This window comes from Artemia franciscana, chromosome 12, assembly GCF_032884065.1.
Source record: "Artemia franciscana chromosome 12, ASM3288406v1, whole genome shotgun sequence".
Taxonomy (NCBI): Eukaryota; Metazoa; Arthropoda; class Branchiopoda; order Anostraca; family Artemiidae; genus Artemia; species Artemia franciscana.
This window is the reverse complement of record NC_088874.1, coordinates 40,588,284-40,612,137: the sequence shown is the minus strand read 5'-3', so window position 1 is coordinate 40,612,137 and position 23,854 is coordinate 40,588,284. Positions and strand designations below refer to the sequence as shown.

At 34.5% G+C, this 23,854-nt stretch overlaps 1 protein-coding gene across 1 annotated transcript in view; it reads left to right on the top strand.

Moving 5' to 3' along the window:
- LOC136034127 (adenylate cyclase type 2-like) overlaps positions 1–23,854 on the top strand; it is a 143,785-nt gene that overhangs the window by 8,065 nt on the left and 111,866 nt on the right. The window contains exons 2-4 of the mRNA XM_065715287.1: positions 7,487–7,724; positions 18,338–18,478; positions 21,945–22,316. Of these exons, the coding sequence (XP_065571359.1) occupies positions 7,530–7,724; positions 18,338–18,478; positions 21,945–22,316 (708 nt within the window). The 5' untranslated portion in view covers positions 7,487–7,529. The remainder of the gene's footprint in view (positions 1–7,486; positions 7,725–18,337; positions 18,479–21,944; positions 22,317–23,854) is intronic.

Genomic DNA, 23,854 nt, shown 5'->3' with positions numbered 1-23,854 from the left:
AAAATACTTTAGAGTAAAGAGCAAGGTATTACGAGCATGTGAACCCCTCATATGCGTAATAATTTCTGTTCGCTTTAAGTTTTAATGCTGCTCCTTTACTTTCAGTTGAAAAAACTTCATATTTATTTTTTCATTGTTTTCTTAAATAATGCTAGAAAATCCTGCGCCCCCTTCATTGAAATTCTCTTCCCCCATGACAATCCTTCCATGGAAAAATCCTCCCATGTAACCCCCCCTCAACCTCTCCCCCCACCAAAAAAAATCCCCCTGAAAGCGTCTGTACACTTCCCAATAGCCATTTTATACGTAAACAACGGTCAAAGTTTGTAACTTGCTGCTCCTGTCACAGGGACTGTGGTGGAGTAAGTCGTCCCCAAAGACATAGTTATTAGGTTTTTTGATTAGGGTGAACAAAATGGCTATCTCAGAATTTTAATCCGGTGACTTTGGGGAAAAAATAAGCGTGGGAGGGAGCCTAGGTGCCCTCCAATTTTTGGTTACTTGAAAAGGGCACTAGAACTTACAATTTCCGCTAAAATGAGCCCTCACACGACATTCTAGGACCACTGAGTCCATACAATCATTCCTGGAAAAAAAAAATAATAAACACGCATCCGTGATCTGTCTTCTGGCAAAAAATGCGAAATTCCACATTTATATAGATAGGAGCTTGGAACTTCTACAGTAGGGTTCTCTGATATGGTGAATCTGATGGTGCGATTTTCGTTAAGATTGGGGTGTTTCCCCCTACTTTTAAAAATAAGGCAGATTTTCTAAGGCTCGTTAACTTTTGGTGGGTAAGACTAAACTTGCTGAAATTTATATAATGAAAATCAACATTAAAATGCGATTCTTTCGATGTAACTATTGGTGTCGAAAATTCCGTTTTTATGGCACTTGGTAATAACCAAGTGACATATAGCAATCGCAAATTCTGTCGGCCTGTCGGTCCCGGTTTTGCTACTTTAGGCACTTCCAGGTAAGCTAGGACGATGAAATTTGGCAGGCGTATCAGGGACCGGACTAGATTAAACTATAAATAGTTGTTTTCCCGATTTGACCATCTTGGGGGGGGGGGGGGAGTGGGAGGCCCGTTAATTCGGGAAAAAAGAAAAATTCAAGTATTTTTAACTTATGAACGGTTGATCAGATCTTAATGAAATTTGATGTTTGGAAGGATATCGTGTCTCAGAGCTGTTTTTTTTTTATCCCGACCGTATCTGGTTACATTGGGGGGAATTTGGAAGGGGGAAACCTAAAATCTTGGAAAACACTTAGAGTGGAGGGTTCGGGATGAAACTTAGTGGGAAAAATAAACACAAGTCCTAGATACATGATTGACATAACTGGAACGGATCCGCTCTCTTTGGGGTAGTTGGGGTGTTAACTCTGAAAAATTAGAAAAAAAAGAGGTATTTTTAACTTACGAACGGGTAATCGGATCTCAATGAAGTTTGATATTTAGAAGGATATCGTGTCTCAAAGCTCTTATTTTAAACCCCGACCGGATCTGGTGACATTGGGGGGAGTTTGGGGTGGGGGAACCTAAAATCATGGAAAACGCTTAGATTGGAGGGATCGGGATGAAACGTGGTAGGAAAAATAAGCAGAAGTCTTAGATACGTGATTTACATAATTGGAACGGATCCGCTCTATTGGGGGGGGGGTTAATTCTGAAAAATTAGAAAAAATGACGTATTTTTAACTTACGAAGGAGTGATCGGATCTTCATGAAACTTCATATTTAGAAGGACCTCGTAACTCAGATCTCTTATTTTAAATCTCAACCGGATCCAGCGTAATTTGGGGGGGGGGTGGCAGTTGGGGGGAGCGGAAATCTTAGAAAATACTTAAAGCGATGAGATCAAAATGAAACTGGATGGGAAGAATAAAAACCTGTCTAAGACACGTGACTGACATAATCGGACCGGATATGCTCTCTTTGGTGAAGTTGGGGGGGGGGGGGTAATTTTGAAAATTGAGGTATTTGTAACTTACGAAAGGGTGACCAGATCTTAATGAAATTTGATATTTAGAAGGATCTTGTGCTTTAAAGCTCCAATTTTAAATTCCGACCAGATCCTGTGACATTGGGGGGAGTTGGAGGGGAAAACCGGAATTCTTGGAAAACGTGAAAATTGGGGTATTTTTATCTTACGAATAGGTGATCGGATCTTAATGAAATTTGATATTTAGAAGGAATTCATGTCTCAGAGTTCTTATTTCAAATCCCGACCAGATCTTTGACATTGGGGGGAGTTGGAGGAGGAAATCTTGGAAAACACTTGGAGTGGAGGAATCGGGATGAAGCTTGGTGGATAGAATAAGCAAATGTCCTTGATACGTGATTGACGGAACCGTACTGGATTCGCTCTCTTTGGGGGAGTTGGGGGCAGGGGTTCAGTGATTTGGTGAGTCAGGTGCTTCTGGACGTGCTAGGACGATGAAAATCGGTAGGCGTGTCAGGGACCTGCACAAATCGAGTTGATAAAATCGTTTTCGCAGATTCGGCCATCTGGGGGGCTAAAGGGAGAGGAAAAATTAGAAAAAATTAGGTATTTATAACTTACGAGTGGGTGATCGGATCTTAATGGATTTTGATATTTAGAAGGACATCGTGACTCAGAGCTCTTATTTTAAATCCTGACCGGCATTAAGCCTCTTATTTTCCTTTTAAATCAATCTATTGATTCATAGAATTTTGTTAGAGCTCATACCATATGATCTCTTGGCTCTTAGCTCTTCTTGCCTCGTCACAAGTGCCATATGAGCTCTTAGCTCTTGTTTAGAGTTTCGGTTACTATTGAGCCGGGTCGCTCCTTACTACAGTTCGTTACCACGAACTGTTTGATAGTGAAACAACAACAAAAGTTCTGGATATTTTGGTCACATATACAGTGGCCGTCTTCAGACGATGAACTAAAATAATACAAATAAAATGTCGACATTTATATAAAACAACAAATTAATTACATATTTTTCAAGCTCTTATTTTCTTCAAATCAGTTAGAGATGCAAATATTATTGATTTCCTAGTTTCCAGTTCATTGGCTTGATTTGTCTGTGAAGGTTCATTATCAGGTAAATAAAGGTCAATGGTATTGAGAGAAACGAAATTTATTTTATTTGTCTGTAGAAATTGTAAATTGAATTTAAGCTAAGTTCTTCTTCGTTTCTATTCAAAGCCAGGCATTTGAATAAGTTTTTATTTTAATAAGGACGTGTCGTAAAAAATTTGTGTATGTCAATTATTTTATTATCATTAAACCAATTAATTTTATCGTATTCATTAACTTTCAAAAAAAATCAATAATAAAAGGTCTTTGGTGATATAAGAAATCCCTATTTGGCCTACGATTATTTGATTGCGTCCTTTGCCGAAACCGCTGGTGTTCACCATCTTCCACATGAATATGCAGTTGAACAACCATCATAGCTCCAAAGAATTATTCTTATAGTCACATAAAAACGGAAAAAGCGCGGACTTTCGAGAAACAAACCAATAATAAAATATCTTTGGTGATAAAAGAAATATCTACACCTACGATTATCCGATTGAATCATTGCCCAAAACGTGCGGTATTTACCACGCTCTATTAACAACGGTCAAATTCCCGAAGAAGCCTTCTAAGCGTCACATGAAAAGCGAAAAATTGGGGCATAATTATCAAAAATTGGTCAAATTCCCGAAGAACCCTTCTAAGTGTCACATGAAAAGTGAAAAAAAGTGGGGTACAATTTTCAAGAATTGGTCGAATTCCCGAAGAAGCCTTTTAAGTATCATATGAAAAGCGAAAAGATCGGGGCTTAATTTTCAAGAATTGGTCAAATTCCCGAAGAACCCTTCTAAGTGTCACATGAAAAGTGAAAAAAGCGGGGTACAATTTTCAAGAATTGGTCGAATTCCCGAAGAAGCCTTCTAAGTATCATATGAAAAGCGAAAAAATCGCGGCCTAATTTTCAAGAATTGGTCGAATTCTCGAAGAACACTTCTAAGTGTCATAGAAAAGTGAAAAAAGCCGGGTATAATTTTCAAGAATTGGTCGAATTCCCGAAGAACCCTTGAAAGTGTCACATGACAAGCGAAAAATTGGGGCATAATTTTCAAGAATTGGTCAAAATCCCGAAGAACCCTTCTAAGTGTCACATGAAAAGTGAAGAAAGCGGGGCCTAGTTTCAAGAATTGGTCAAACTTCCGAAGAACCCTTCTAAGTGTCACATGAAAAGTGAAAAAAGCGGGGCATAATTTTCAAAAATCGGTCAAATTCCCGAAGAACCCTTTCAAGTGTCACATTAAAAGCGAAAAAGTGGGGCATAATTTTCAAAAATCGGTCAAATTCCCGAAGAACCCTTCTAAGTGTCACATTTAAAGCGAAAAAAGCGGGGCATAATTTTCAAGAATCGGAAAACGTATTTTAGATCTCGTCAGAGGGAGTTTATGAATGCCATTTTTCTTATGAAGCCGGTTAGGATTATTCTAATCATTTGCTTCCGAAAAACAAATCAATCATAGAACGATCATTGATGATAAAAGATCTCTACACCTACGGATTTTCGAATATATCATTTGTCAAATGGGCGTTATGCACCACGTTCTGTATGATTTTACAGTTGAAGATGAGATAAGACAAGATTTATTATTCATGAAATGCACGTACATTATTGCATTTTACTATTCCCCCAAAGGCTTTTTGGCCTATAAAGAAGGGGGAAGATAAAGGAGTCCTCTACTCAGAGAGGATTTTTTTAAAATAATCACTTGCTCACAGAGAGAAGAGCAAAAAGGAGAAGAAAAGAAAATAAAAATAAAATAAACCTACAGAAAACAAAACTAAATAGACTAATAGATTGAATGGACTAAATTAAAATTAATTAAGTAGATCAGTAGATAAAATAGACTCCAATGAAATAATATATATATATATATATATATATATATATATATATATATATATATATATATATATATATATATATATATATATATATATATAGATTTCACGGGATGAACAACAGGTCGCATGACAAATGGTACACGTGGGTTTTGGAATGCACCTCTACATACATTTTCTGCAAGTCATGAAATGAAAATTATATGTGTTCCGCAACTACTTAAGAGGGGTTGAATGAAAGAAATAGTAAAAACTTAAGATTTTTGTTTTTAATATTATTTTAACCTACTATTTGTCCTGTTTAATTTGACACCACATTTATGAATTTCTAACCATTATTTGTTTTTTAAACATAGACTTTATTTTAAAAACTATTTAAACAAAAAAGAACTAAAACCTAATATAGCTTTGTTAATTGACCATTATTTTCTTAGAACCTAAGTTTTTATTTGAAGTTTCCAAATATGTATGTTTTATATATTTGATGCTGTTTCTCTGGAAGCATTTGAGAAATTCCAGTAAGTTTATTTTTAGTAGGTATATATATATATATATATATATATATATATATATATATATATATATATATATATATATATATATATATATATATATATATATATATATATATATATATATATATATATATATATATATATATATATATATATATATATATATATATATATCCTGTGTTTTATATATGTGCTATTGTATTCTCTTAAAAAAAAAGAAGAAATAAAGTTCATTGGGATATCTTTCTTGATTCCTGAGAAAATTGCATCTATAGCGAAGAAAACATTGGTCTTGAAAAATTCGGATTAAAATCTAGGTTTTAGGAAAATAAAGGCTAGGTTTTTTAAAAAACCAATTCTATTAAGTTTTCTTTATTTTCCTTGTTTTTTAAAAATATTGTTTTAAGTCTAGGTCTTTCTAAAGTCTAGAAAATAATTAAGTAATAAACAGAAATTCCTTAGTGAGGGGTCAAACGAAATAGGACAAACTGTAGAATAAAATAATATTAAAAACTAAAAATCTTAATTCCTAAAACTAAAAATTTATCAAAAATATTTTTGTAACAAAATTCCGCTGATAATTTGTAATTAGTAGTGCGGTAACAGACGGACTCGGTTAGAGTAACATGGGAGGGGTCGGAGCAGTTTACAAAACATGTCTGCTAGTTATTATTAGGATCTTCTCCGGTTTCTTTACCTATAACAGCAATGAAGGCGTTAATTTATAATAAAGATTCTCGAGGGCCATTCATGGCCCATATGGTGACGACAATTGTCGGCGTTCCAGTTACAGGGTCTTCTCAAACAGTTCGTGGTAACGAACTGTAAGTGAGAAGTAACCCAGCCCAATAGCAACTGAAACTCTATAAGAAAAATGAAATTTTGATACCAATAGATATATCAAAAGGATTGGAATTTAATGCTGATGTCAAATATATAAATTTTATTACGTGTAATCTTGCCAATCAAAGGTTACGAGGCTAAAAAAAAATATTTTGAAAAAAGGAGGAAACACCCCTTAAAAGTCATAGAATCTTAATGAAAATCGCACCATCAGATTCAGCGTATCAGAGAACCCTTTTGTAGAGGTTTCAAGCCTCGCTGCAAAAATGTGGAATTCTGTATTTTTGCCAGAAGAAAGATCGCAGACGCGTCTTTATTTTTTATTTATTCAATTTTTTTATTTATTTAATTTAATTTTTGGGTGATTGTATCGACCTATGAGTCCTTGAATATTCTGAGAGGGCTCATTCGGACGGAAGTTAAAAGTCGTAGTGCCTTTTTTAAGTGACCAAAAAGGATTGGAGGGCAATTTGGCCATCCAATCCAATCTATTGGGACAAAAATGAGTTAAGTCCCAATTGTTTAGGAACGGCTTATTAAACACTATGTTCGTTTAATTAGAACAATAGTTTCGTTTAATTAATTCGTTTAATTAGAACAATTTGTCAGAAGTACTAAAAAACCTTAGCGTAAAACGCGAGGTTTTGAAGAGGAGGCAATCCCCTTCATATACGTAATAATTTTTTGTTTTAAGTTTTAATGTTGCTCCATAATTTCAGATGAAAAAAATTGTTTTTTATTTATTTAATCTTTACACATCGACAGATACCAAGCCTGTTACCCAGCGCTTGTGAGTAAGCCTGGACCCATCTTAGGTATGTTTACACCTAAGGACATCAATATTCTAATTTTTTTCATGAATTGATTCAGAACTTTCAAGTTTTTAGGGTAGCACCACATTTTCGCCAGTGTTGCCATGTTTTACATGTTTACCATGCTGCACCCACATTTCTTTTTTTTAATTTGACGCCAAGTACGATCAAAAACCGCTTAATTATATGTGGATTTCTTTTTATTAGGAATATAATTATTGATTTTGTACAAATTTTTAAACATTGATATGGTGATGAAATTTCCCGGAAGACCAATTCAAATAATCAGATTTCATTTTCACTGGCCTTGATACTTTCAGTTTTCAAAAATAGGCTAGTATTCACACTCAATCTCAACTAGTTAAAAAACATAAAACGCGAAAAGAAAAAAATTATAATAATAATAAATAACAAATACTTTTAGGAATTGATATTCTACCCTTACCAAGTAATATAAGTCCTTAGAGATGGCGGACGTGGAACTCAACTTGGATTACTATGAGGGTGGAAGTTTTCAAGGCACTCCAAAAGATTATATTGCCCGGATGGCCCGTAACAGTGTTATATCAATTCAAGGGGCGTCTCAGGGAGCTGATACAATATATGAAGGACTTTCTAAAATGGATGAAGATGGTAAAATGTGGCTGCCCTCTTACCTCAGAGTACGTACCTCTAGTGATATTGTTTAGAGTTGTTAATTGTTTACTTTCAAGTGGGCAATTGTTTGTGGCTTTCTATTTATGTTTTATTTAGGTAAATAATATGGCATTGGACTTTACGGTCCTTACCGGTGGTGCTGATCTCGATTTCATCGCTCTTCAGCCAGGAAGTGCAATGGGGGTAGGGGGCCAGCCATCTTGCTGTTTCGCATATCTTTTCTGTTTACTTTCCCCGGATTTCTCCAGGTACCCGTTTAGAGCCCAGGTCAACTCTGAATGAGCTTGTAGAGTCACATCACTGAACCCCGTTCTAAAAGAAATGACTAGCGAAACCAGGACTCAAACCCCTGTTTTATGGTGTGCTTTTCTAAAAAAGAATGTGTAACCTGAAACAAAAAGAAATGAAGAAATAAAGCGAAAAGATATAAGTAAATAATTTTTTAGACTAGATTGCCTCACGATTTAAATATTCAACAAAAATGTAATAACGACTAAAAATTAGGACCCAAAAAGGTCCCTGAACAAACTCGTAAAGAATCTCGAAGCAAACCCGTTCTGCAGCAATAAAAACTATGTCCATTTCTCACTTTATTTTATTTCAACATTTGTTCTAATTATTTTTATTTTATTTTCTTATATAATAAAAAAGTAGTTTTTTCGCAATTATTTATGACAAATGAGTGAAAACGATTTACTCGTTTTGGGTAAGATGGCAGGAGTTATGGAGATACCAGTATTTTATGGGGTGGGTGGGTTGGAGAAGGTACAAAGTTAAATAAACTTCTCTAGCTAATTGGGGAATAATGCAAATTGTGAATTGTGCCTTAGAGATTATTTTGTCCATGCCCCATGCCACCTGCTTCTGTCCTGGAAATCAGTTTAATTATTGTGTAAACCAATCGAACAATTAACAACTCAAGAAAAAATATGAATCAACTCTCTGTACTTGTGCAATCTAAGGCTCTCAAATTTATTCTAGGCGCTAAAGACTATTCCATACTTCAGTTCAAAGAAGATAGAATTTAATTAGTATCTTGAATCTCGTTCTCGGAATAGTAGAAAAATAAAATTGCATTTTATCATCTTATCATCTATTCCTCCTTACAGAGTTACATTTACGAAGTAAATATGGTTTTATTTAATGCAATTGGGAAAATAAATAAAAAGAAGAAAAGAAAGATAAAAATATAAGAAAACAGTAAAAACTTATTAAGCCATAGAATAAAGAGCAATAGGCCTACTAGAGATCTGACAAAATAACTTATGTAGCAGGACATACAAATCAGAAACAGACAATGTTAAACACAAAATATTGTCCCTTTTGTGGGTAATAAAAAATACTTCCACAAAACAAGTTTTTCAAAGAAAAGTAAAGAGCTGTAGTAAGGCAAACTCCATCAAGCAGAAATAAAGTCACATCATCTTCTAAGTGTAAAACTACAAGAAATCACTAGCAAAAAATAAATGAAACTAAATACTATAAATAGCTGAGTCAAACTCAAAACAACTCAAACGGTCAACGACTAAAATTAACGTTTTTTTTATGGAAGGGGTAGTCGTATAAACTTCGGAGGGGCTCATTCAATGTGGAAGCTTAAGTCCTAGTTTTCTTTTTAAGATGTATTTTGTGAAAATAGGACGTGAGGGGGAGGGGGATATCCGCCCTCTGATTACTTTTGACTCTTTAAAAGGGAAATAAAACTAGAAAGGAAATGAACTTCCTCCAAATTTTAAACGCCGTCTTTTCCATAAAAGCCACACTTTTCCGAAATATCTAGGGGTTGCGTCGACCCTGAAGGCATTTTTATGTAATCGTTGGACTCTTTTGAACACAATGACTGTCTCGAATTTTTGATCGAATGCATTTGAGGAAGAGGGCGTGGTGTGGGAACTTTTGCCCCCTGATCCCTTTTTGCTTTTAAAATGTGAAACTAGGACTTTCAATTTCCAATCAAATGAGCCTCCTCTAAAGTTTAAACGACCGTTCTCGTCTATAGAACCTTATGTGCCCCAGGGGAATAGTTAACAACCTTGACCTCGGGCTTTTTTTGGCTGTGTCAACCCCAGAGGCTTTGTTACCAGAGGAAGTTAGGTTAGGTTAGGTTTGATACTTTGTTTACTTTTAATTTTGTTTACTTTTGTTACTTTTGTTTACTTTTACTTTGTTTTACTTTTGTTTACTTTGTTTACTTTGATGCTTGGATTTACTGCTTTACGGAACAAGGGTTGTAAGTTATGTAAGTTACTTATTTTTACTTTAATACTTTGTTTACTTTGAGGCTTTATTTACTTTTATCCCATGTTACTTTGATATTGTTACCTTGATACTAGTTTAAATGATTCACTGAAATATTTGATGTTGAAAAAAATTGAAATAGGAGATTTTGAAAATTTTGAAACCATTTCAAATGCGAACAAAAATTAATAAAGAAAAACTCAGAAAAAGAAGTTAAAAAAAATTAAGGTCATATTTAACTTATATAAGCAAAAATAAAAGTCTGTAATGATTCAAACTCAAAATGACCAGAAGTTACTATTGTAGAATAATTGAAACCCAAAACGAATAGAAATTAAATAAAGAATCATAGCAAACAAACACACAACAAATACTACATAAACGAATAAACAAATCTTAAAACGAGTAAAGCTTGAATTGGATGTGCAAATCAAGCTTAATATGAACAAAATCATTACAAGCAAGAGTTCGGCTTCTGCCCACTTCCCTAACTGTAAAATTGTAAAGCCTACAGCGTCATTGGTGCTTTACTGAAAACTATATTTGTTTTGAATAGCCTTAGAAAGAACAAATAAAAGTAAATATTTGATATATAATGGTATCAATTGTCGAGAACTCCTTTTCTCATGATTTTATTTTACCGCAATTTATATTTGTTTTTCAAGGTTTATAATAAGCACAAATTTTATTTTATTTTACAGTAATTTACATTTTATTTTCAGTGTTGTAATAAGTACAGAGCAAAATATTTGCAATATAATCCGTTTTAAGTAAGGCGCAAACGACGCAATTGACTTCATACTTTTACAGTTAGAAAAGGGGGAGTAGCGAAACTCTTCTTTGTTGTGATTTATTTTTGTTTTAAGTTTGATCTGTATATTCAACTTAAGCTTTACTCGTTTTAAGATTAATTTATTCATTTATATTAGTGCCTGGTATATGTTTGTTTACTATGGTTCTATACTTTATTTCTGTTCGTTTGGGTTTTATTTATTCTTTAATAGCAAAATATTTTTGTTCGTTTTAATTTTGATTTGCATATCCAATTTAAGTTTTTCTCGTTTTAAGATTCATTTATTCATTTATCCGGTACCTGTTATATGTTTGTTTGCTATGATTGATTATTTGATTTCTATTCGTTTTGGGTCTCATTTATTCTATAATAGTAACTTTTAGTCGTTTTGAGTTTGAATTATTGTTTATTTTTATGTTTACTGATCTCAAGTTTAATTTGGCTTTTACTTGTATTTAAACAACTTTTATAATTTTTTATTTTTATTAATCTAATGAAATAAAGGAATACCGTGACACGATTGCCATCTCGAAAGATGCACTACTAACGGAACCAGGCAAAAACCAGCAAAATTAAAAGTTGATTTCGAGCAAATGGAAGTAATATAATCCCCATAAAAGAACATTATTTGTACTGTATATGTGCTTTCTTTTTGATTATTTTGCTTCTGTTATATTGCATTCATTACTAGGCTATTTTCCTAAGTAGGTAATTAGTTTATAATCTCTTACTTGGCCGTCATAATGCAAATAAATTACCTATATATCTATTTATTATTGTAATTTCTTTGCGCAGTGCTTTGTTCATTATTTTAAGCAGTATATTTTCTGCTTTGTTAGGATTAACCAGTATGGACTCAAAAATTATTCCTGACATTGGAATGTTGGCTTGAGGCTACTGCAGTAAATAAGCATACCCCATTTTATGGAATTCCGTTCTAAGACCACACTGGGTATACTAAAGTTTGATAAAAGCAAGAAAATATGATTTAAAATAACCAAAGAAAACTAGGATAATTTTCAGCCAGTGGACATAAAGCCAGAAGCGAAAAAGACAATCTTCGGCAATCTGCGATCCTTCATCCGCAGAATATGTCTTAGCCATCTCAACCTAAGTCTCACTATAGCCCTAGAAAGCGGAATTTAACCACAATTTTCGCGCATCCTAGTGTTTGAAATACTATCAGTCAGCCGGGCACTCAAAACAATTCGTAAGCAATTTCTCTGGAAAACATGTAGCAAATCTTGGTCCGTTTTTCACAGCGTCCATGCTTCAGAAGCATATTTGACCACTATCACCCCTGTAGCTTCCAATAAACTAATCTTGGTTCTCAGAATTATCATCCTAATCCTCCAAATTTTATCAACTGTGAAAAAAACACCCTGACCCATTGCCATCTACTTTTAACACCTTCACTGCCCCCACCGTCTTTACTAATAGTATTATCAAGGTAAGAGGAGCTCTCCACTTGATCATCCTTTACGTTAGTCAATGTTATTTTTCTGTCTTCTTTGTCTAAAAACGCCTGATTTAATACAAAACCAGTTGCTAACCTCATTTCCTACCTTAATCGCAGTAGTGTTGTTCTCGTACATAGTGCTAGTAATTTTAATATATTTTTCTGGTATACCGTACAAGGATAAGACCTTCACTAAAGCTTTTCTGTCTACATAATTGAGCGCTTGCCCATAATCTATAAAACCGAGGACTAAAGATGTTTGATAATTTAGATATTTTTTAACTATTAACCAAAGAGAGAAATTTGGTTGACACACCCTCTATCTTTATTGAAATACGCATTGTTCTTCTCTTAAAACTTTGTCTTGGGCATCTTTCAGTCTCAAAAGTATCATATTACCAAGTAATTTACTACCTACATACACCTAGCTAATGCCCTTTACAATTATCGCAGTCACTCTTACCACCTTTCCTCTACAAACGTGTAATTAGCGTTTTTCTAAAATCGCAGTACTAAACAAAAAAAAAAAAAACCATTTGAAGTGAACTGTAACAGAGCAGAAAAAAATGTTTCTTCTGCTCTATTACATTCCACTTTAAAAGATTAGTTTTTTTTCTTCTTTTCCTTTGTTTGTGCCGGAGTCCTTCCGGAAATATTCGCTTTTGTCTTTTCGCTTCTGGCAGCGTGTCCACTAGCTGAAAGTCTCTTTCGTTTTCTTTAGCTATTTTTTAATTTTCTCTTTCAGGGTGCTAGAATAGGTTTGAAATTAATATTAAGAAGACTATGTCACTAAGGCTAGGAATCAGAGATTCCTAGTGCCCACCCCTGATTTTCCAGGAGGTCCAAGCTTCCACCACAAAGGGCCATTTTTTGGCCATAATTATCCATTATGTGCAACATAATCCATTCTGGTCAAATGATTTGAACTAACTGTACGCCTATTAGCCAAAGAACGTAATTACCTGACGACCCTTGGGGTAATTACGCTATTTGCTATTAATCATTGTAAACTTTGAAAGTAGGTTAAATTCATAATAAAAGTCTCAAGTTCTGTCAAATGCCCTATGCCCACCCCAAGATTTGGCCCAAATGGTGCCTCTGCTAGGAATAAGTGAAGATGAAAAGGTGATGTTGGGTAACGAAAAGATTGATCAGGTGGGCAGTTTCACTTACCTTGGTAGTATTATTAGTAAAGACAATGGGAGCAGCGAAAATTTTAAAAGTAGAACAGCCAAGGCTCAGGGTGTTTTTTCACAGTTAAAACAAGTTTGGGAGAGTAGGAAGATAAGTCTGCAAACCAAGATTAGAATATTGGAAGCTACAATGATGACAGTGGTCAAATATGGCTCTGAAGCATGGCTGTTCCGAAAAGCAGATGAAGCTTTGCTAGATGTTTTCCAGAAAGATTACCTACGGATTGTTTTAGGTACCCGGCTGACTGACCGTATTTCAAATAGTAGGCTGTACGAAAAATGTGGTTCAATCGCACTTTCTATGACTATAATGAAAGAATGGTTGGGATGGCTAAAGATTATAATGAAATAAAGGTTTCGCAGATGGCAGATTGCCGGAGTTTGTTCTTTTAGGCTAACCGTTTAGGGCTAAACGGAAAGCAGGTCGTCCTTGTTTGGGGTGGAAGGATGTCGTAAAGAAGGATTTAAAAGTAATGAAAACTTCCTGGGAGGGTTGAAAAAGAGCGGCTTTGAACAGATTGTGACAGAGGAGGAGTGCGCGCAGCTGTGTTAGCCTCAGGTGGCTCGGTGCTGCAGTGAGTTGCTGTTAGTAATAGTAGCAATAGTAGTAGTTTTTGTCAAACGTCGTGTAATATCATATAAAAGAGTAAATCTAATAGAAATCTAATAACGTGAAAAATACAGTTATCTATCTGTCTATCTATTATTCATATATTTATATAAAACTATGTATAAAGTTTCAACAGCTCATTTGAATCAGAATGTGTTTTGAATTTAAATAAAATGTTGTTTAAAAATAGAGTACCTCAGTAATCTTCAGTCATCTTAGTTTATCTCATCGGAGGGATAACAATAGCCTAATGGGTTTTAGCCCATCCCCTATATTGTCTAAGTTCCTTAATTCCTCTCCATATGACATCCTCACTAATCAAAAAGGCTTTAGTAATGAACTGTAAGTAGCCTAAGGCTCAATAGTAACCGAAACTCTAAAAATAGGAATTTTGATACCAATAAATAAAAGGTAAAAAAGGTAAAGAAGACAGCATTAGACTTTATAGTCCCTACCGGCGTTGCTGATCTCCGTCTCTGGTCCTACAGCCAGAAAGCGCAATGGGGTGCTGTGGGCCAACCATCCTCTGCTTTCGCACACCCTTCCTGTTTACCTTCCCCAGATTTCTCCAGGTACCCATTTAGAGCTGGGTTGACTCTGGCTGAGCCTACAGAGTCAAGCCACTGACCCCCGTCCTAAATCAAATAATTGGGTATACTAGGATTCGAACCCTTGCCCTCTCAGTCAAAGGATCCTGAAACCAGCGCACTAATCCACTCAGCCAGGACGGCTTACCAATAGATACATCAATAGAATTGGATTTTTATGCTGATTTTAAAGATATAAGCTTAATCAAATTGTGGTCTACCCATCAAAAGTTCAGAGCCTGAGAAAATTTGCCTTATTTTCGAAAAAAGGGGGAAATGCACCCTAAAAATCATAGAATCAATGATAATCACACCGTCAGATTCAGATGCAGTAGAGAACCCTGCTGTAGAGGTTTCAAGCTCGTATCTGCACAAATGTGGAATTTTGTATTTTTTGCCAGAAGAAAGATCACGGATGCGTGTTTATTTGTTGTTTTTTTCCCAGGGGTGATTGTTTCGACCCAGTGCTCCTAGAATTTCGCGAGAGGACTCATTCGAATGGAGATTAAAAGTTCTAGTGCCCTTTTTAAGTGACTAAAACATTGGTGGGTAATTGGCCCCTTCGAACGCTCATTTTTTTCCAAAGTCACCGGATCAAAATTTTGATATTGCCGTTTTGTTCAGCATAGTCAAAATATGTAATAACTATGTATTTGAGGACGATTTAATCCCCCACAATCCCTGGGGGAAGGGCTCCAAGTTATGAACTTGCCCGTTGTTTATGTATAGTATATGCTATTAATAAGTGAAAAGATATTTTTAGGGGGGCTATTTTTTCTGGGGGGGTAGGGGGATTGAGTTACTTGTGAAGATCATTCCATGGAGGAATTTTTCATAGGGGAACACAATTTCTATGATGGGGGTACTAGATATCCCAGCATAAAATTCACTGTTTAAAGACGATCAGAAATTAAAAAAAAAAAGGTTTTTCAACTGAAAATAAGGAGTAACATTAAATCTTAAAGCGAACAGAAATTTTTGTATATGAGCGGATTTTTCCCCTTGTCAATACCTCGCTGTTTACGCTAAAGTAGTTGTAGTAATTTCAAAAAGGCTATTTATTCAAATTGAACGGCCTTTGTGATTCAGGGTTCATTCTTAAAGAATTGTAACAAAATTTGAACTTTAGCGTAAAGAGCGAGGTATTGATGAGGGGGTGAACCTCCTCATATTACGTATATGAGGAAGTTCGACCCCTTGTCAGCACGTCGCTCATACGCTAAAGTTTGAATTTTGTAAAATAATGGCCGATATAAGTAATATTTGTCTGTGTTATTTTCTGGTCAATCTTGGCATTTAATTTTACCTTAAGCAGCTTCATAAATATGATGTGATATTAAACCAAATATATTGTATATGTTCGGCTTGTGGTTTTTCGGCAAGGTCTTCGGCTTGTGGTTGTTATTAAATATAAACTTATTTAAATATAAACAATTTTTAACTGCGTATTTTACACTGTTCATTCGTTCGCCAGGAAACTTGTTGAGTGCACTCCCAAGGAAGTTTAAGGCATAACTTCCCCCCTCCCCATCAGGGCGTTCTTAATTCATTTCGCGTTTATTGAAATTCGAAACTCCTGAATACAAATAATTGATAGTTTTTTCCCAGTCATACTATTCACATTTTTTTTATATTTGATTAATGGGTTAGATAATCATGAATTTTGTCATCTTACACACTTCCAAATACACACTTCTGATATTTGCGGAACTAATTTTGTAAGGTAACAAAATGGCCGAAGAGGTCGAAACTATTTTTATGAAAATGAAAGGCACAAGTTGAGTAATGCTCAAATGACTGAAATCAATGAAAGAAAAGATCCTTAAAAGATATATGCAATGATTTGTGTTTGTTTTAAGTTTTAATGTTATTCCCCACTTTCAGTTGGAAAGAACGTGTTTTTATTTATTTAGTAGCAACCACAATCCGAACACATACAATGTATCCTTGTATCCATCGTATATCCCCCTTGTATCCCTGGTCATGGAGCCTTTCGAGGGGGAATAAGTCTATTATAATTCCATTTTGAATTGTATTTTGTATTCTATTGTATTAAATAATAATAAACTTCTTCTTCTTCTTCTTCTTCTTCTTCTTCTTCTTCTTCTTCTTCTTCTTCTTCTTCTTCTCAAAATTAAATACTAAAATTAATCGGAAAATAACGCAAACAAATTATTGCTTATTTCGCCTATTATTTGATAAAAATTCGAACTTTAGCGTAAAGAGCGAAGTATTGACGAGGGGGCATACGTAATATGAAGGAGGCTCACCACTTCGTTAATACCTCACTTTTTACGCTAAAGTTCGAATTTTGTTCAAATTCTTTAAAGAATGACCCCTGAATCTTTTTCCAACTGAAAGAAAGGAATAACATTAAAACTTAAAACGAACATAAATTATTATGTATATCTTTTAAAGATCTTTCTTTCAGTTATTTCAGTCATTTGAGAATTGCTCAACTTGTGACTCTAATTTTCATGAAAATAGTTTTGACCTCTGGTCGTTTTGTTATTATGCCTTAGAATGTTAGTTCCGCAAATATCGCTAATTTAAGTTGCGTGGGAGAATCTTTCCATGGAGAAAGGGAAAAGGGTTCCTTTCTCGAGGGAAAGTGAATTTCCCATGGAGGGGAAGCTGGATATCCCAACATTATTAAAAAATGGTCTACAATTAAATAAAAAACAAGTTTTTTGTAACTGAAAGTAAGAAGCAACAGTAAAACTTAAAATGAACCGAAAATATTACGTATACGAGATAGGTTGCCTCTCCTCAGTAGCTCATCCTTACGCTAAAGTTTCTTTTTAACATTTAAAAGAGGTTATTATTTTCATTAAACAAGCTTAATGAGTCAAGAGTCATTCTTAAACAACTGAAACAAAAAAAATTAGGTTATTATAAGGTTATTATTAGTTTATAAAAAGTAAAATTAATTTGCAAATTTTGTTTCAGGTATTCATGTACGGTGAGCTAAATTCAAAACCTGCATTAATTTTAAAACGTTCAAAACTAAAAAAATAAGTTTTCTTAACTGAAAGTAAGGAGCGACATTACAACTTGAAACGAACAGAAATTATTCTGTATATGAAAGGGGCTATTCCCTTCTCAACGCCCCCCTCTTTACGCTAAAGTTTGACTCTTTGTCACAACTCTACTTTTTAAAACAACAATACTTTAGCGTAAATATCGAGGCGTTTAGGAGGGGACAGCCCCTTTCACATAAAGAATAATTTTTGTTAGTTATAAGTTTCAATGTCGCTGCTTACTTTCAGCTGAAAAAAAACTTATTTTTTTTCTAGTACACGTAGATGTCACATCATTCATTTTTGCACTTCTTGGATTATTGCCAAAGCCGTTCTCAAAGAACATTGGATGGAGAATGTTGATCAGGTAGAAAAATAGACAGACTGTCTCCTACAAACATTTTCAATTCAAATTTTAAAATTAAAAAATTACAGATTAACTATAATGGTTAGATTATTTTTCGAAATTTTTCGCCCCTAACATTTCTGTGCCCTGATCAAGTTCCCCCTCTGTCTTTCTCCTAAAGCTACCTCTGCTTTGAATGCAGCTTAGCAAATGGCTAAGCAAAGCAAAGATATATAATATTTTATTTCTTTTTTATTGAATTTTTGATTTTTTTTTTTATTGAATACTCTGGGAGGGCTTATGGTTATGAAATCGTTTATCTATAGTTATGGTGCATTTGTTGTATTAAAAAATTAATTTTTTTTTTTCCAGAAAGAATTTGATAGAACAAATATCGAAGAAAATTACATTAAGTTTAATCGGCGTTTATTGCATGCGTCTCTCAAACGGTTCCTGATAATGCAAATGATCGTCAGTGTTGCAGCAATAATATTCCTTCTAGCAATAAATACAGTAAGTTCAAATTTTTTTCTTTTCCGATACTCACTTATTTTGGATTTCTCAAATCCAAAAATTCTCAAATGCAAAAATAATCTGGCCTTTTAGATCGATTAAATAATAAACTAGTTTTTTTTTAACTGCAAGTAAGGAGTGACATTACAACTTAAAACGAACATAAATTATTCCGTATATGAAAGGGGTTGTCCCCTCCTCAACGTCCCGCTCTTTACGCTAAAATTTGACTCTTTGTCACAATTCTACTTTTTAAAACAATAAAAAAGGGGAAGTAATAGAAATTGAATAATAAATTAAAGAATTGAATAGTAATAGAATAACAAGAAATAGTGTTGCTTCCCCCATATTTTTTAAAATAAGGCAAATTTTACCAGGCTCGTAAGTTTTGATAGGTAAAACTAAACTTGATGAAACTTATATATTTAAAACCAGCATAAAATGTGATTCTTTCGATGGTACTACACAGCTGATATCGAAATTCCTTTTTTTTTGAATTTCGGTTACTATTGAGCCGGGTCGCTCCTTACTACAGTTCGTTACCACGAACTGTTTGATTAATAATACGTTGACAAATAAGTGGAAATCTTGTTCTCGTTTTTTCGTTGTTGAAATTGCTAATCCAAAAAAGAGAATGTCAGCGCAATAGCGCTGTTTAAGTAAAGAGCTATGTGAGCACAATGTACTATTTATTAATTTTTTTTTTACCAAGGCACTTTGTACAGATGGAATCGTCATAGAAACTTCGAAAGGAGCTCATTTAATTGGAAATCGGAAGTTCTAGTGTCCTATTTAAGAGTCAAAAGTGATTGGTGGCCAACCAGCCTCCCCACGCTTCTCATATCCTCAAACACATCTAATTAAAACATTGAGATAGCTGTTTTGTTCAGCAGAGTTGAAAAGTCTATTGATTATATCTCTGGTAATAACAACCCCCCTTATCCCTCGGGGAAGGGCTATAAGTTATACTTGTTGTCCAGTCTTTGCATGCAAGGTTTTACGGAAGGGGTTGTTGCATAAGCTTCGTATGGGGTTCTTATGGTTAGAAATAAGTATTTCTAGTGCTCTCTTTAAGAGTCAAAACTGATCGGAAGGTAACTAGTCGCCAACGTACTCTTTTCCCCAAATGCATCGGATGTAATTTTTGAGAGAGCCATTTTGTTCAAAATACTCCAAAAATTATATAACAAGGCCTTTGGGCCTGACAGTTTCCTCCAAAGCCTGGGGGCAAGGGTTGTAGGTTGTGCCCGTGGGGCATATGAGGTTTTTATGGAAAGGGTGGTCGTATAAAATTTAGAGGAGGCTATTTGATTCGAAATTGAAAGTTCTAGATCCCTGTTAAGAGTCAAAAGTTATAAGAGACAATTATCCTCCCTCCGAAGCCGCTCTCTTTTCCCCAAACGCGTAGTGTCGAAATTGTGAGATGGTCATTTTGTTCAAAATAGTTTCAAAGAAAATATGACAATGCTCCTAAGTTTGACCCAACCCCCCTAATCCCAGAGGCAAGGGTTGTAAGTTACTCTCCGGGGGCACATAAGTTTCTATGGAATGAGTGGCTGTAGAAACTTTGGGTGAGGCTCATTTGATTGAAAATCGAAAGTTTATTACATTTTTTAACAGTTGAAATGGATAGGAGGGACACTAGCCCCCTCTCCCCCACACCCATCCTGTCGCAAAATACATCCAATCAAATTTTGAGACAGCTAAACTATGTCTTTGGGGATGGCACTCCCCCCCCCTCAATAGCCCTCGATGTAAGTTCTCTAAGTTAGACAATTCGTCCATTGTTTTCTGTTTACATATAGTATCTGTTATTGAGAAAGGTGGGCATTTTTGACCTTTGTTTTCCGAAAAATGAAGGGCATTCACGCTGGTCTTTCAAAGAATGTTGCGAAGAGTGTTAAACTAAGCCAAAATATGAGCATCTGAGGAAACTTTGAGGAGAAAGTTGAAACAAAACATGTACATGCTGGTTACTGATACACGGCAGGCGTATCAGTAATATTTTTGGAACGGCTTAGCGTATCAAGATGAAACTTCTGGAGCATCATAAGGGGGATGTTCAATTGACCAAAAAACAACTTGTGACTGCTACTACTGCTATTAATACTGCTGCTCCTACTTTTACTACTACTACAAACACAATAATATTGCTGCTACTACTGCTCTGCTACTACCACTACTACTATAATACTAGTTCTATCAGTTCTATCGAGGCTGCGCGTATGAAGGTGAAAATTTTTACAGAATATTGAGGAAGAATTTGAAGTAAATCGAAAGACATTATGTGCATGCAGATTGTCAAAAGGGCGTATTTCAAGAATGGGTTTGGATATTAAGTCGAAACTTTTGTAAAAACAACAAAAATTTGGGACTTCAATTTTCAACGAAGACTGCCTTCATATGTATTTATGTAACTTTTGGTAGTAGTGGGTGACAAATAAAAAAAAAATGCGGGTAAAAAATTTGCCCAAAAATATACTAAAAACGTATGGCATCAAACAGCTTATGAAATGAAGCTTTCTTTTGAAGGTATTGTAGGTGCTGGGAACGAAGAGGTTTTTAATATTATAATTTTTATGGATATTAAGTGTTTTAAAATTTAACTAATTGGTTTCGCATATTTAGTTTTATGTTTATTATTAACGAAAATGTAATATTGCCTGAAAAACTTTCAAAAGAAGCAACTATTCAGTTTTTAAAATGGTGAAATACCCAGCCAGTGAAGTGGTGAAATGGTGAAATGCCCAACCAGTTAACGATTAGAGTAATTTTGATAAATGAGTACCAACACAAATCCGAACGGTATATATATTAAGTGTATATATATGTACGTACATTCAGTTGTAGATTAGTGAGTTTTAGTTCATAGTTATTGTTTTTCTTCTTTGTGTGGAAGTGTAATGGTTTTTCCCTTTTCTTTTTTGCTTTTTATGCTCCGTCTTTTTATGCTTCCGTCTTGTTTTTTTATGCCTCCGTCTTGCTTTTTATGTCTCCGTCTTTTTTGCTTTTTATTCTTTTTCTGTGGAATGACAGGTGATAAATAAATGAATAAATAGAACCCAAGATGGTGCTTACATGTTATAGCGACCATACCAAAGACGTGAAGTTAGGTTAATCCTAATGAAATATGCGAAAAAATGATAAAAATTTAATATTTAGTAACAAAATTATGGAAACTACAAGAGAGAATTATGGAAAGTAGGCCACTTAGGACTCATTATATTAAATACCTAATCTAGTCAACTCTGTATATTAAATATTTACTTAAAATATACCTGTATAGTTGTTTATCTCATTGAGACTAAGCTAATTATCTCAGAACGTAGACAGAGAAACCGGTTTTACTCAGATCAAGAACTTGAATGTGGTCGCTATAACTCGTAAGTACCCCCAAGACTCCCATGGCTGACTTTTGCTTTTCCAAAACCCCTATACATTTGGTTTCTGTTTAATCTAATTTTAGGATTATTTGCTGCGATCTCTACCAGATGTCATCGTCCAAGTCGTCTTATTCATCCTCAGCTTCGTTTTATTTCTGATAGTTTTCAGGGAACAATTTACTCAAAGACTGCCCTATTTTTATACCATTGTGGCAGTTGTGATTCCTCTAGTGTTATTAGGACTAGATATTGGGTTGCAATCCTTTTATGTGTTCAGTGCAGATAATGGCACACATTTGCCCTGGGCATTTTATGTGATAAGTGCTATCTACTCATTTATGCCCATTCAGAAAGATTGGGTGGTGATTTTAGTTGGTGGAATCACCTCCATAGTGTACCTTCTATTTTCCGGATTAATTATATACACAAATGATGAAGTTAATATGCTGAAGAGGGTAAGTGATTTCAAATTTTATACTCGCACATAGATAGTGTATGTGAGCCAATCAAAAGCCAAATCTATTTACAACACTTTAAATGCAAGTTTTTAAATATCAAATCCTACTGACTTCTCTTCAACTACTCATTAATCACCTTTTATTTAATTAAGAATCATTACATCCAATGAAAATAATAAATAAAAAAAATCAATTTTTGGCTTCTTTCGAAAGCCAATTTAATCATTTTTATGCTAGAAGTTTCATAAACACATTTTGCTTTCATTTCTAAGCACTATTTTCTTGACTGAAATCAAGATTTGACAAATTTGTAATAAATCGTATTAAGATCGCAAAACAATAAACAATTTTAGAAAAAAACAGTGGACCCAGCGCCACAAGTTTACAGCCTATTTTTTTGTAACTATTAGGAGACACTTGGGTGTTTAAGGTATGGGGTCCTTAGTGTTATCGCCTCCCTCCAAACACGAAGCCTAATTAATGTTAACTAATTAATATAGAAGTACTGTAATTTCATATTAGAGATGGTTTTCCCTAAATCCAGTTCTTCGGTGTCGAGTCCATGCTCTTTGGGCCCGCTACCCAATTGAAATTGAAAGAAATTGAAAAAAAGGGGTAGCACCTTGCTAATTTTGCGTTTCTCTAATGGTTATCTAAACCGTAATGGGAAAAAAATCGGGATATATGCTAGCTAATTCTAGTACATCCGCAAATTCCCTAAGAAGGGTTTCAGTTCTGACACTTTTTTTTATCGTGGTGTTGAGGCCTGATCCATTTTTTCTCTAACATTTTTCTTTGGTAAAAATAGCCATAAATACGTGTCAGCACGCATAAATGTTGCATTCTTTATTCTTATGACTTAAGGTAGTACATATAACTTATGAGTTAAGGTAGTACATCAATAAAGATTTGTTCTCAGATTTCTTTCATCTATATAAATGACTCATTATTTCCTAAAATAACTACTTTAGATCGTACTTATCCTACCTACTACTGCTACTACTAAAACCTCACCGCAGCACCAAGCCGCATGAGGCCAGCACAGCTACGCAGGCTGCTCTTCCATCCCATTTTATTAAAAGCCTCCCTCTTTACACCCTCCCATGAAGTTCACATTTCCTTTGAATCTCTCTTAATAATATCCTCTGACCCCAACCGCAAACCTCTGACCAAACCTCTAAAATTTCATTGATTTTGCTCATACTTTCATCTAGGATGCTAAAATCATCAGAATGATCTAAGTATAGAAGTGTTTCCTCTCAATTTGATTTTTTAGTCTCTCATTGCCTTTCCTGTGCTCCTTGAGACAAAATCCATCAAATGATCCATATAAAGGGAGATTTAACACGACTCTGCTCAATTTCTGATTTAATATGAAACCAGCTGATCATTTCATTTCCTACCCTAACCGCGGCAGTATTATTCTTGTACATAGCAAAAATCATTTTAATGTGTTTGTCTGGCATACCATATAAGGATAAGACCTTTGCTAAAGCTCTCCTATCAACAGAATCGAATGCATGCTCATAATCTAT